Here is a 15,236-nt window from a genome sequence, read left to right on the forward strand (position 1 = left end):
GATCTAAACCCCTATCAGCGCCAATTGGCTGGGAAAACATTTACTTCTGTGCCTTTCTGCAAAAGTGTCACTCGGCAGACTGTTTTGACTGCAGCCACTGCGCTGATGACGTTTCACCGTTATTATGTCAATGGTTCACTCCAAGCAGCTTTCCTTTAAGACAAGCGCCATCTAGTGGCCATGTGTGTACACTGCAGCACAGAGGGGAAGGTCAAACGCAGAAAGAGGCAGTGAGGGAGCAGCGAGGGAGGGATGCCGACATTCAGCAGGGTGCAGTGGTGGTTTGAGGGAGCCGCGGCAGTCGCCTCCCTCCCTCTTTCCTTCCCTCCCCTCCCAGCATCTTTCTGCCTCCCCCTTCTCCTCTGTGCAGACTGACAAGGATGAAAAGCTGGCTGGTGATCAAAACACCCCACCCAACATCACTGGCTTCTTATCCTCACCAGCTCTCTCCTCCTTTTCGCCCTCTTTCCCTCTTTCCCTCTGTCCCTCTCCCTTCGTCTCCTCTATTCTCCCGTTCCCCTCACTTTGCATCCCCGCTGTTGCAGCTCCCGTTCCGTCTCTCGCTGCGTTCACCTCTCATCTCCTATACGAGCTCCCCTTTCCATTTTCAGTCGTCCTGCTTTCATCCCTCCTCGTCCCTTCCTGCCTCGTTCTCTCGCAGCTCCCTCTCTACTCCTCTTCACCTCGGCTCCCACGTCTGAGCGGCAGAAATAGAGCGGGAGAAGCAGAGAGCGAGACGGAGCGGGAGTGTTGTTAGCAGGCTGAGGCAGAGCTGTCATCAGCTGAAGGATCTGAAGGTCTGTGTGGGACTGTGCTGTGCCAATTTGCACGGAGCAGCCTAATCAAAGTGAAAAGCAGGGGCAAACGAACGCGCTTGCACAGTAGAAAAAGAATGTTTTATTGTCAAATGCATGCAACACACACACACACACACACGCACACACACGCACACACAATTAAATTGCATGTACACCCTATGATGGGCCCCTCTAAACATTCCATAGCATGCATATACATGTAGGGGCCCCATAACATGTGGAGCGGGCATGGGGTGAAGCCAGCGCCACGGTCGGTGCCCGGGAGAAGTTGGAGGGTGCCTTGCTCAAGGGCACCAAAGTGGTACAGCGTCCTGGGGGTAGACTGGCTCCTCTCACAGTCTACTCGCTGTATTTTTGTCTGGGCCACGACTTGAACCGGTGGCCCTCTGGTTCCCAAACCAAGTTTCAGACCACTGAGTCACTGCCACCCAAAATATTGTTCCTTTCCACAGAAATGTTTTAGTAAAAGCCGAGAGACTTGTACTTTGTAAAAAGAAATGTGAGTCAGCAGGCGACACAACCGCCCTCGCCATGCACCTCTCTGCCTGTGTTTGTTTGGTTCAGGGTAATGAACCCTCAGAGCATCAATGGAATTCCACACATACCGCCTTAAGTGGTGGACTCACAGTGTGTGTGTGTGTTTCATTAACAGGTTACCTGTAAGCTCACACACATATAAAGCGCAGGCGAGAGACAGGTGGAGATCCATTCGGTGGGAACAAAAAGGCAAATACGGGCAGTTTACATCAAAGAGCGCCAGAATGAAAGAGAGAGAGAGACGTAACGAGAAAAAGGGCAGCAAAAGGTAGAGACGCTTAGTGATGGAGAAAGGGAGGAAAAACAAGTGAGATTTTAGGTGTAAAAGAATGAGAATTTACTCGTGGGAGAAAGACGAAGATAGGGTACGGGGGAGGAGGGGGGGGGGCTTAACTTCAAAAGAGAAAGACATGAGAATGAGAGAGCATGAGGGAACAATAAGAGACAATGAGCAACGCTGCTGGTCTGAGTCCAGGCCACAACGATGGGGAACTGACAGTTCAGAGAGAGCGACAGGGAGAGCGAGAGATACTCGGGGCTGCGGAGGAGGATAAGGGGAAAGAAAGCGCTCCACCACATCAGCACCACACCAGCGCAATTAGTGCACGTTCCCGCTGTGTCTCTCACATCGGAGCTGGCTCACGGGCCAGCTGCATCCATCTTTACACTCCTGCACACCGCAGCCAGCTCCTTTTCATGTCTGCAGAAACACCCGTGCACGCTCGCAAAAGACGCCAGTACACCGTACACCTGAACCTAACAGGCTTATAAATCAGAAGGATCTCCGATCTGTGCACCGTGTAAGTAAGTAAGTCTCTCTTTGCTGTTTTTCTACAGGACCTGTAAGATATTCCAGTAAACCACATCCACCGACCAAACGCCACCTTTCAGCCAGTCCAGCATCGCCTATCCAGCAGGCAAGCAAAAAACGAGGTCTTAAGCAGCCACTGAGACCGAAAAAAAAAACAAAACCAAGGTGATGACTGTTGACAGACGGGCTCATCAGCCGGCGGGGCAGGAGGAGAGGGAACGGCTGTGCAAAAGGTCGGAGCCGAGAGCGATACAAATCCTGGAAAATGGCTCCCCAGAGAACAGGGGCTCCCTGAACCCAGCCTGGAAATGTGCTTTCTCCACTGAGCCCCTTACCGGAAGGCAGCGGCACGGTTTAACGGGAGGATAGAGGGGGGGGATTTAGAGACTGTGTGCCTCGGGCCCGGTGCACAAGGGGGCTGTTTGAAATGCAGAGCGAGGACGGTGTATGTTTTCTGCCTTCGGATGGGTTGCTATCGTATTCAGACACCTGGCGGATACCGATTGGATGGAAGCATCTCTCTGGCCACCTTGCCTGTGAGCCAAGAGGGGTGTGTGCGTGTGCGTGTGCGTGTGCGTGTGCGTGTGCGTGTGCGTGTGCGTGTGTGTGTGTGATAACAATAGAGTCATCCTTCTCCAGCCACCTCATCAGCGTGTTTTTTGCAATCGCTCATCCGCGATGCAAGATGTCATACGTGACGACGGCGGCGGCGGCCAACCGGCGGATGTACTCTCTCAATGTGTGTCTGTGTTTAAAACAAGGTGAGAAAAACAAAAACAAAAAAAAAGGACACTGTACATGACAACGTGCTTCACAGGTTCTAAGTATTCCAGTATTGAAAAGTTAAGAAAAAAAATGGATGCAGTATTTTAATATAACGCTCTTATCCTCGGAGATGTATTTTGATGTGCATTATGACTAGACATCTTTGCGTCAGGCTTTGTGTTACTCCAGAAAAGAAATAAAGAAAAATATGAAAAATAAAAACAGAACTCTGTATTAGAGCGTTTACTCCATTTCACCTGCGAGTACAGCAGGCGCCGCCATCCTTTGACGGGATGCGGCTCAGGGCTCTAAGGGTCCAGCCGGGAGTCAGGTCACCTCACCTCACACCTGTGTACAGTTCGCCATGACGTTATGATTACTTCACCTTCCACAGCCGCACAGAAACATTCGCCCTCATCTTAGGTTTCACATCACACCAGTCCGTTTGTGTATCTCAGATGTAGCTTCTTTCACTATGTAACGGCGCCCTGTAGAGGGCGTCGGTCAACGCACGGGGAAATATTTAAGCATTAGAGCATAAAAGAAAGTGCAAAAAAAATAAAATGCCACACCAAACTCTCTCTCTTTTATGAAGCTCGTTATTTAATGGTGTATATAAGTATTTGATGCTGTTTAAATGTAAGATGTGATGTACCAATATAATTGTGTATAGTATTTCCTAGAGATGTTTATTTTCTATAAAATGGAATATGTTATTGCTTATAAAATGTTATTAAAAGAATCCATTGATGAAAATATAACAAACCTTTTTTTGGGGGCATGTCACTGGTCCTGAGTTGGGTGCATGCCGTTTTATGGATTCTCATGTCTGTTTGGAATCGACACAGCATCACTTTGTGGGAAATGTTTTTGTAACGCCAATGTTAAATATACCAGCACCTTTCAATGCTATGACCGTTGGCTTCTCCTTGTCTTCACTGAGCATGCACAGACATCAACACACATGCGCTCCATCTTAAATGTGCACTTGTGAATTTAGATACAGATTCCTTCAGATAGAAATGCTTGACTTTATTATTCAGAGCACAAAACCAATAGCATAGCGAACCACAACTAATATAATTGGATTATAATGTCTGGGAAATAAGAGTTAGGAACAAAACAAATTCCTCTCTTCCTTTCGGCTTGTCCCGTGAGGAGTCACCACAGCAAATCAGCCTTCTCCACTTCACCCTGTCCTTTGCATCGTCCTCCCCAACACCAGCCACTCTCATGTCCTCCTTCACTAAGTCCATGTATCTTCTCCTGGGTCGACCTCTAGCCCTGTTCCCTGGCAGCAGGTTATTTTGGGGCCCTAAGCAAAATAAGGACAAGGGGCCCTTGCTCAAGGGCAGTGCCTGGAGGTAGACTGGAACTTCTCCAGCCACCAGTCCACACTCTGTATTTTTGTCTGGGCTGGGACTTGAACCAGTGACCCTCTGGTTGAAGTGCAATGGGCAGATCTTGTCTCGTTTTATCATGAGTTATGTTTTCTTGTTATTTCTACACATTTAATTTGCTGGTGCTCGTCTCGCTGTCATGTTTGCGTCGCCAGTGAGGGCCAGTCGGCAGTTATCCCAGTAGCCAGTAGCCAGTATGGAGTTTGCACACAGACATTGAAATTGCATTGGCGTGCGCAGCGTGCACGTGCAAATAAAGATTGCGTTGGATGACAGTGCACTGCACAACCCAGTGCTGTCAGTTGATGCAGCTCTCTTGTTTTAATTTACGCTAAGCTTCTCTTCAATAAGGATTTTACACAAGCGCTGTCCGGTTAACTGAAAAAGTCACAACTGAGCATGAGCACAAATAACCGTTAGAACTATCAACCTCGTCACAGCCAGCAGTGTCCCCACAAAACAACATTCAATTTACCTTGAGACTGTTTGTTTCTTTTCTTCCTCCGTTTTTTGGCACCTGAGACATGACGGCGACCGCAGACCGCTGTTTGCTTGCTTGCTTAGTTCCATTCCAGTTCGCTTAGTGCCAATCAGCACAAGGTCAGGTTCAATGTCACGCTGCAGGTTGTCAGGTTGTAATCACACAAAAGGATAGCTGCCAAGATTGCCGGTAGGCGGTGCAGTTTTCAAGCACCCTGTGCACAGCACTTCCTGCATCATGGAGAATAGGGTTGCCAGGTCTGGGGGGGCCCTAGTGGCCAGGCGGCCCTAAGCAGCTGCTTAGGCAGGGCCGGCCCTGCCTGGCAGTTTCATCCTCAGCAACCGCCTACCGATATAGTCCCTGTCTCTCCGTCCAAACTACCGAAGTCTGTCCTCTCTGATTTCCTCTTATTTCCTCATTTCAATCCTATCCAGGGAGAACCTCAGCATCTTCATGCTGCTCTGACTCCTGTCCACCTTCTTTCCTCTTTTCCAGAGCAGACCTCCACTTAACTCGTTAAATTCTCCTCCACCTGCTCTCACTGCAGGTCACAAAGTCATCTGCAAAAAGAAATCCCCATTAGCTTATCCCAAAATGTAAATCTTATGCCCACTTTGCAAGTTTTGTCCCAATTTTACGTGGAAGCAGATGACCCAGATGCATAATCAGTGGAAGCAGACGTTGAACTAATTCATCATCATGTGGCATCAGACTCCATTAATAAAGAAAAAAAACACAACAGGAAAGATGGTTTTATTACAAAAATGCTTTAATATTCACATCGTACCAGAATGAAAACAAAGAAGAGATGAAAGGATGTTGATTGGTCTGACACAAATAATACCTGTCTTTCAGTCTTTGACATTAGTGACACTTTAGGTTCTTTTTTGTTTTTTTAAAACATCTAACAGTCCTGGAAAAATGAAAATAAAAACCCATCAGGTCATTCTTTCGGAGCATGAAAGTAGAATGACTAGACTAGAGGTGTCGCGGGGACCAAGTTGAAAGCTATACCATCAATTCAATGGAAGGAAAGAACAATTCATCACTTTGCTTATGCAAAATACTGTTTCATCAAAACAGATTATAAATACATTTCAAATATATTTACAGAGCAAAAAAATAAACAGAAACAAAATGTCAACGGAAATAACCTCGTAAAGCCATTATCACTCATTTCATTGAAATCAGCCCGACGGACGCGGCGCCTCCTCAGACCCATTACCAAGACAAACATGACAGAAAACTTCCACACAACGAAGGCGTGGTCTCTCACTGAACACGCCCTCGCTCTGCAGCCAATCAGAGCGGCTCTCTGTGCTCTGAACTGCGATGGCGCCTCACTGTGGACAAACCGTGGTGCTGCACCTTTTCCATGTTACTCATATTCTGGGAATGATCTACAGTGATAACAGCTTGAAAGGTGTTTCTATTTCTATTTCTATTTACAATGTACATGCATGGCTTCCCCCCCCCCCTTCTAGCTGTTGGTAACGGTGGACCCGCTGCCCAGCTTGATGATCATTTGCTGACAGTCGTGGAGGGTCCTCTTGTCTCCCAGCTTCTCCAGGGTGCGGGCAGCGTCCGCCAGCATTCCCACCCTTTGCCCAGGGGCCGACAGGAAGGAAGGAGGAAGGTAGCGGCACGCCAGCATCACGGCTTCCGCCTGCTCTCGCTGGCCCGGCCGGGTCTCGCTCTCCTCTGTTTGCACAAAACACAGAGGAGAGACGTTTACAGACGAGATTCTCCATACAGACAAAACTGGTATTGATTACCACAAAGCAACGAAGCGGCGTCAACCGGAGACGAGCTGCAGGGACGCGAGATCATTCATCGGCAGGATTTTCGTGGCCATCTTTGACTTTCCTCTCCCCTTGACTCTCTGTTTTAAGACCTTCTGGTTTACAAATGAAAGCTCAAGCGTGTCCAAGCCGTTCCACGTTATTTAAATGGTAGGTTGAGTTTCTAAACGGAGCAAAAAAAAAAAAAGATCCTTCATACAGATGGACTAAAAAAAAAACACACACCTGTCTTTGCTCCGGGTGTCGCTCTGCGTCGCAGGGAGCGATCCAGGAGTTGGTGTGTGCGGGTGGGGCTGGCCCCCGCCATCAGTCTGGCTGTAGCTTCATGAAGGAACAACTGGGAGGAAAGGAGACGAGAGAGGAGGAGGGGGAGAGAGCGAGCGATGACTCATACAGTGAGTTCAGATCTACCCCCGCCCCAAACCGCACAACGCCAAATAACGCACACGGATAAAACGCGACGACGAATGATGTCACACGTACTCTCCGCATCGCGGGCCTGAAGCTGTGGGCCAGCTTGCGCAGAGAGCTCAGATCCTGCTGGAATCCTTGGAGCTCCGGTGGGGAAGCCTGGTGGATCCCCGCTGGTTTGCCGGTGCCTGCAGAAGCCGACCCTGCAGGAGCGGCGCCCTGCTGCTGCAGGTGCCACACGTTGGTCCTCATCACCAGCAGGAGGTCACACAGAAGCAACTGGATGACCTGGAGAGCAACGCACACGAGATTAGATTCAATACAGAGTCGGATGAATTGATTGTAAAAATGTTTTATCTCTAGAACAACAGGTTCTATTTGTGTTCCTGCCCACGTTGCTCTTTGTTCTGTCGTTCGTGGCACCAGCTCCGTGTTGCACTGCAGGCACATTGCACTCTGCTGAGGCACACATGCAATGCAACTACAATGCACCACAGCTCTGGCCATAGACGCCGGCGGCACCCTGCGAGTCCACCGTCCGCCAGCATCACCGCCTGCTGCACGCCGGCGGGTAGAATCCGCCGTGCCACAGAGAGGCAGATTACGCTCGCTCGGTGGTGAAACGTGGGGCGTGAGCGGAATTATGTCTAGGAATAATAAGGCTCACACCTTCTTTTCATTTTATTTTTGTTTGTTTTAAACACCCTTGACTTGAATACGCCCCCCCCCCCCCACACAGCTGTGAGAGTACCTTGTCTAAGCTGGAGCTGTGGCAGTGGGGTCCCAGGTTGAGGCTGTCTCGGAGCAAGGCGCTGGCCTTGTCGGTGTAGCTCAGACTCTGCTGGCAGTTCTCTGGCTTCGACAGCAGAGCCCGCACCGCCCTGAACGTGTTCAGACAGGCCTTGGGAAGAAGACTCCTGACAGACGAGGAGGAGGAGGAGGAGGAGACACAGGACACGGGTTAATGTGGCGGAAATGGGACTCGGCTCGGAATCACGCCACATGCTCTCAGGCCGTCTCGTTAAACTTACTCGGCATTCTGGAGGCTGCGGGGCAGATGCTCAACGGTAGGATACAGTCTCTCTGCCGCAGCGTCGTCTCCCTGGAGCCAGTTGATGATTACCACGGCAACCGAGGACCACCACTTGGAGTGAGGGTCACAGCCTAGAAAACAGAGAGATAAATACACAAAGATGAATCCGCCACTGCCCACTTTCACATTCAGCATAAGTGTGTGTGTGTGGGGGGGGGGGGGGCTATGTTCTTGAACGAATCATTTCTTGGTACAATGGCAGCTGCGAAAGTACCCATTAAAATCCCTAATGTCTACCAGATACCCCCCCACCCCCCACGCAGTCATGACTGATCTGGCAGAGCTCGAGATTGATGAGGCAATCTAGCCGATGCCTTTCACCTTCTTGCTTCCTCTCAGACCGGTAAGCGGTGAGGATGATGAAGGAAGCTGGAAGGCAACCCACTGAGAATCAGACTGCAGAGGTGTAAAATGAGCCTCATCGCACTCCTACTGTACAAGAGCGCCGACGAAATCCACGCGAAGCGGAGAAGGGAGCACAAATTCAGATTCCCCGAAAGGTTTTAGCAGCCGCGCTTGGGCCGATGACATCATTTGGCGCTAATGTCTTTTTCAAAGTGGTGTGTTGTTGACACAACTAACAGTTGCCACGGGTGATTTACCGGTGACGGTAGCCATGTTGGAGCCGATAGCGAAGGACTGGGAGGTGGCACCGGCGGCATCCGACGCACTGATCAGGAGATGCAGGTACTCCAGAGCGTCCACATACTCCCTGAGGAGAAACGCACAATTTACAGGTTGTTACGCATCACATGAGCTAACTTATTCCCACTAATCCAACTAAGATTATTACATTTTGTATATTTCATACCTAAACTTCAGCATAAGACATCAATTTGCAGTTATGCTTCTCACCCTTCGCCCTGGCTGGGGCTTTTCTCTCCACATGGCTGGGCCACACAGTATAAAGCCTTCTCCAGGATGTGCTCTCTGAATGCCTGAGTCACCTGCGCCAGAGGATCCACTGCAAGAAAGCCAACGACCCATTAAATAAACACACCTACCTCAGAGTGCACGAACAAAACAGGAGGTTTCGGCGTGAGGCGACACATTCTGTGCAGATTTAAGGCCTTAAACGAGCACAGTTAGACACGGGCCGTATACGGACCTGTATTTCCAGCCTGGCTGTAGATGCTTTCTTTAGGAATGCTGCGAATAGCCCAGTCCCCGTCCACAAAGAAGCGGTGACCCAGCGGGTGACAAAGCCACTGCATAGCCGGAGGCACGCTGCCGCTGGAGGACAGGCACGCCTGACGGGCGCTGCTCAGGAACACCCGCTACGAGGAGAAAGCAGAGTCAGCCATGGACGCTCTGCCTTCAGTCTGGTTCAGGTAGGGTGAACCCCCCCCCCCCCCCCCCCCCCCTTGGGTGAGAAACAACTCAGATTCCTCACAATCGCTTAGTTCAAACGGCTTCCCGTGGAAACTAGAGGGGCTTACAGAGGTAAAATGCAGAACCCTCGGCAGGCTGGCTTTGACCCGCAGAGCCGCAGAGACGTAGACCTCGGCCAGAGAGGCGACCGGCAGGCAGGAGCCGGCGCACTCCGCCAGGTTGACGGCGCTCAGGGCCATGTGCACCGCTGAGAGGTGGCTGCCGTTCAGCTTGCCTGGACGCAGGAGGAAAACAAGGACGCCAACACGAATTAATTAAATGCATGTTTTACACAACAGAACAGTGATGCAATGATCTCACTTAAAAACGGAGATAGTCGGTTAATAATTATTCAACCTGATTTTGGCACCGAATCATCGGAAGCGATTGCAGCAGGAAAAGTGGCGCCGACTTGTTACTCGATCACCTGAGATTCTTTACGCCTACCAGACAAGTCTAACGCACGGATTCATTTCTAAACTGCTTTTCTCTCCACCCACCAACCTGTCATGTGGAGTTGGTGCAGGCGGTGGAAAACCAGGGCAGCGTCGCGGCTGCTCTTCAAGGCGTCCTCCTGCAGGGGGCGATCAGAGCGAAGCCCCCCAGCCCGGGTGGCCAGCCAACGGCCCAGCCAAAGGCGCTGGAGACAGAATCTTAACAGGGACCAGAGGGCAGCACAGGCCAGGTCCAACTGGGAAGTGGGTAAGGGGCGGCCGAGAGCCTTTAGACAGGTCCACAGGTTGTGGCTGGCCTGGGCAAAATCGCCCTAGAAAGGGTTAAAAAGAAATACGTTTGCTTTTAGAAACAATTCAATGTCTCTGTTCGGTTTGTATCACAAAAAATACACAATGCAAAAAGGCCTACTCTCGCCAGGTCCAGGTCAGCCTGCTTACGATGCCTCCAGAACAGCACCGAGGATCCAGAGTGAGGTCTGGTCACAGGCTCGCCGTACACCAGCAGCCGGATCAGAACCCCCGACACCAGCACGCCGTTCAAGAGCCACACCAGTATGGTTGGCAGCATCCAGTCCATCCAGCCCCAAGAGGCCGCTACAAAAGAATAATAATACAAGAGGTCACATGAAATCAGAACCTTTCAGGACTTCAAATCTTCCAAATGCTGAAAGGTTTTCTTTGGTACCTGTAATATTCACGCCCAGGATGGCCCTTCCTCCGTGATGGCTGGAGGCGGCTTCAGCGGAGTCGCTGCCAGACGAGCAGAACAGGGCAGCGAGAGGGTTGAGGGAGACGAAGAGGAAGGTGAAGGCGCACAACGCCATGCGTGACCGGTCCAGCATGCCGCCGGGGCTGCCTCCCGCCGCCGGGCTGTTTAACACGTCCGCATTCGGCTGCGGCGTAGAAAGGCGATGTTTTTATGTTAGACAATACGGTGCAGCTTTTATTCTGCCGATGCAGAATAGTTTCACGGTTTATAGACGAGCACTTTCAGCGAGAGCCGATACCTTGGTGTCCTCCACCATCGGACTGTCGGGCTCCGAGTCACTGCTGCAGTGGGAGAAAGAGGTGGGAGAGCCCACGTCAGAAGCCGGCGGGGTGGGCAGCTCGTCCTTTACATCCGCTGCTACGGCCACGTCCATGGCAACCAGGTCCTTCAGAGACTCTGATGAAAGACGAGGCAGAGCAGAGCAGAGCAGTGAGACGATCCATCGGCCTCATCACAGACAGCCGACGCCGTTAGAGGAGAGCGGATAAATGCACACACTGTTTTTCTGAGACGTCATTTTCAGAGCCATGTTCTCCTGCTTGAGCTTCTGGTTGCTCTGCTTCATGTGACGGATGTAGTCGATGGCTTTTCTCAGCACTGCAGACTTGTTAAGCTAAAGGGAAGCAGAAACATACAGTCAGAGTCGGCTGCTTTTGGTAGCTGAAGGTCCTCCTCTTCCTCCTCTTCCTCCTCACCTTGGCCTCAGTGCCGGCCACCAGATCCTTGAGCTCAAGGATTTTGTCATTAATGGATGAGCGGTAGCGCTTCTCGATGGCGTTGTGGGCCGTGCGCTTCTCCCCCTTGTGCGGCAGGCCAGTCGGCTTGCTGCTGATGGTGATGCGGTTGATGGGCAGCTTTTCCGCATCCACCATGACAGGAACCGTGGTCAAGATGGTCCCGCCACCCACAAACGCCTGAAGAGATCAGGGTTGGCACAGGAAATGAGCGGTCTCAGGAAAGGATCGCTGGAGCCGTGTTTAATAACCCCTTCAACGACAGCATCAGGGTCTTATCTATATGAATTTTGGCAGAATATCTAAATATTCAAATTGTATTTCTATTTAATTTTCTAGAGAGGATCTCATGGCAGTTTTGGATGATTTTTTTTTTGTTCGTTTCGGACCGCATCATCCCGGTATTGATGGCGGCGCGGCTCCCACCTGCAGCGAAGTGGCCCGCACTGGGGCGGTGGTGTTGGCGAAGGTTGTGGGCGAGGCCACCGTGGTGACAATGCAGGGTTCGTGCTTCAGGGTCGTCAGCAGCAGAGACTCGGCCTTGATGAACTGGGGCTGCAGCAACACCTGAGGAAACACACACGGGTTACACAGACGGTCCTGCCCAAGCCCGGCTCAGTCCAGAGACAGACGCGCACACACACACACACACACACACACACACACACATACATACAGGTACTTGCTGAACGTGGGACGTGATGGTTTGGGTTGGATGGCTTGTCGTTGTGGTCAGGAGAGGGGACGCCGTGGTCAGGCCTTGGATATGAGTCTGAATTGTCACCGGTAGGACATTTGGGGGCGAGGACGACAAGCTGGTGGCGGGTGGGCTCACGCTACCGGGACTGCCTGCTGGAGAAGTACACAAAAGTACACAAAAAGGGTTTTGAAAGTGTGTCTAAATAAAATGAAACTATCACGACAACAAACATTTAGTAACTGTTGCGTTTCTTCCAAGCCATTAGGTGAACAGCAATCTCATTAGAAGAAAGTGATAGGAACATTCAGGGCGTCAACTCGTGTTTCCTATCAGCTCCTATCAACTGGGCGAGACATCGCAGTTAGCCCAATCTCCTATCAGTAACCAGATTAGGATGTTTTAAACATCGTCTGCATATTTAATACCTTTCACCCAGTTATATTTATATGTTTTTTTGTTTTTTTTTTACTGTAATAATCAAGTTTAAGTACTCATCAGGTGCTACAGGTTTGTATAAGTAGTACAATAGTAGTTGCTTACAAGTATGTCTGTTGAATTTTCACTTGGCTCAGATGAGCAAAGTCTAACTAAATAGCGATAGACTTGATCAAACGTTACGTTGCTCTCCATTGTTGTGCTGTTAAAGTGGTTAATAACTCTACACATATTACTGCGGATGATGTTTTCACTATACTGTAGAGTACACTGAATACTGCACCAGATTCAAAAGGCATCAGCCACTTTTCTGCTCCAAGCCGGCACATGAGACAAGACAAGACATTAACGCTCCCACAAACAGGACGTTCATTTTAGAACATTTCAAAACAAAAGCATCAAAATAGTACCCAAGTCTATTTCTGGTTGAAAGCTAACAATGAAAGTAGTTAAAAAATACATGAAGGGCATTTGGGGTAAAAAAAAAAAAAGAAAAAAAAGAAAGGACGACAGGAGCGTGACTGTTGAAAGACGATGCTGGTCATCTTTACACTGGTTTACGGTCACAGTATTATAGAATTAAGAGTTGAATATACCTCCAGTCTGAAAAGAAATGGAGTTACTGCGTGTCTGACAACATTAAAATTATACTGCTGGAAAAAAAAGAAACTGCAGAGAACGAAAGTTTCTCTGGAGATTGAGTACGAAATGAACCGATTGGTTTTAATTTCGTTAGCACCCCCCCCCCCAATCAGATGAACGTTTCTCTGTTCGGGATCGATGTCAAGAATGGAAATGGAACACACGCTTTTAATGACACTTTTTTTAGATTATCCATATCCTATATTATCTCAATAACCCCTAGAAGCAATAGAAGAACTTTAAGGAGTGCTTACCCGTGTGCCCATTCTGGATGTTGAAGGTGGTCCGGACCGCCACCGGTTGAGTCGGGGACTGAAGTAGTGGCGCTGGCTGTGGTTGTGGCTGAGGTGGCGTCTGGGCTGAAAGGGAAGTGAACAGGGCCTGGGGTGCGGTGGTGCTGAAAGCGGGGTTCAATCCAGGTGAAGCTACCTGGCCAGCGGTGGACGGGCTGAGAGCGGGTTGGGGCTGCGAGAAGCTAAGAGGAGGCTGTGTGGAAGCTGGCGGCTGCCTCGGAGTGGAGGCGGGCACCTGGGCCAGGGGGGACTGCTGGAAGGTGGGGGGCTGGAACGTCTTATCTGGGGTGGTGGAACCGCGGGTAATCGGAGGGCCCAAGAGAGCATCCAGGTAGGGGCTACTACTTTGGCTGGAAGAGGAAGATGTAGATGAAGGTGTCGTCGGGGCAGGTGAGGCGATGGACTGGGTCAAACCAGGAATCTCTTGGGTGGGTGAAGGTCCTGCGTATGGAGGGTTATCGAACATTCCAAACTCCATTTCCTGGTTGCTGATGAGCTGCAGCATATCTGAACAGGCAGATAAACAAGAAATGAGATCACTCCTAAAATGCAGAATGAAATGCATTTTCTGTACAAGTAGTCAATAAGCCGGGCTGACGACAGCTTCTCCATAACAAACGGAGTTCTCTACATTTCCATCTACATTATCATAATTTGAATGATCCCTACACTGAAGAGCACCAAATTGACATTGTATTATATATATATATATATATATATATTCTTCAAACAAAGATTTTTTTACTGCAGGATCCAGGATTTGTATTCCTGTGTTGTGTATGAGGTGATCCCTCTTGACCAATCAGAGAGCTGCTTGTAATGCCGATCACACGCTCCACGCGAGAGAGAGGGAGCGTTGTCTGTGAACTCTCACGAGGTTACTGTCGGTCAAGTTCTGCACCAAACTAATGACAATTTCTCCATCTCTCTTTTATTCTTTTTTTTTTTTTTTTTTTTCACACTTATTCCACATTTTACGCTCTGCTCTCGTTCCTTCTGTTCCCGGTCCGGTCTGACTCAACCAGAACACTGAACCCAACAAGAGGAGGAATGAACGAGAGTAACCCCTGACTGGTGCGGGGGGGGCATACTCGTGTTCACTTACCAGCACGTTAGCATTAACTACCTAGCCTCAGATTAGCCGAAATTACAGGTGAAGACTTCATAAATACTAAAACAAATGATGTGAGAATGAATCCTATCAGCGCACAGATAGCATGGCAGCATGTAGCATTCAACGACACCACGCGCTAAAATGCAAACTGTGAACACATTAAAAGTGACACCGGTTAGCGCTCTGCCTTCTTACCGTCAATGTCGCTCAGGAGGGCCGTATCAATATCGCTGGGGTCGTGGAGCGACAGCGTCGGATCCAGGTTATCCAACGCGGGATCGTCGAAAGACAGATCGTTCATCTTCTCGCTGGTGTGTGTCTTCCCAATGCAGACTTAAAATCACGGCTTTCCACGTCCCGACATTTGCCGACGCGTCAGAATCACCGAGTGCGCCTGAAACACGCGCTGGACTTCACCTCGACCCGAACTACTCGCCGCTTCGCCCCATGATCGCCTCGGGAAACCCGTCAAACCGAGCCAAACACTGAACTCACCACCAACGCGCTGAGGCTGGTCAGCGGAACCATTCCGCCCGGTCGACGGTGATTGACAGGCACGCTAGCCAATCGCAGTCATTGACACGGATGACCACGCCCCCCAGTCT

General features: G+C 50.0%; 1 protein-coding gene across 1 annotated transcript; it reads right to left on the reverse strand.

Moving 5' to 3' along the window:
- Window positions 1–5,568: 5,568 nt before the first annotated feature.
- srebf1 (sterol regulatory element binding transcription factor 1) lies at window positions 5,569–14,932 on the reverse strand. The gene is made up of 19 exons (XM_068750452.1): window positions 14,827–14,932; window positions 13,479–14,024; window positions 12,124–12,299; window positions 11,874–12,014; window positions 11,409–11,627; window positions 11,212–11,326; window positions 10,952–11,109; window positions 10,630–10,837; window positions 10,354–10,538; window positions 9,994–10,255; window positions 9,558–9,724; window positions 9,227–9,395; window positions 8,974–9,082; window positions 8,721–8,830; window positions 8,057–8,189; window positions 7,777–7,942; window positions 7,098–7,313; window positions 6,840–6,951; window positions 5,569–6,513 (listed from the first exon to the last, which is right to left on the reverse strand). The coding sequence occupies exons 1-19, from the start codon at window positions 14,930–14,932 to the stop codon at window positions 6,293–6,295; spliced, it is 3,519 nt and encodes a 1,172-aa protein (XP_068606553.1). The 3' UTR covers window positions 5,569–6,292.
- Between the last annotated feature and the right edge of the window lie 304 nt (window positions 14,933–15,236).

The sequence above is a fragment of the Brachionichthys hirsutus genome, chromosome 16 (assembly GCF_040956055.1).
Source record: "Brachionichthys hirsutus isolate HB-005 chromosome 16, CSIRO-AGI_Bhir_v1, whole genome shotgun sequence".
Lineage (NCBI taxonomy): Eukaryota > Metazoa > Chordata > Actinopteri > Lophiiformes > Brachionichthyidae > Brachionichthys > Brachionichthys hirsutus.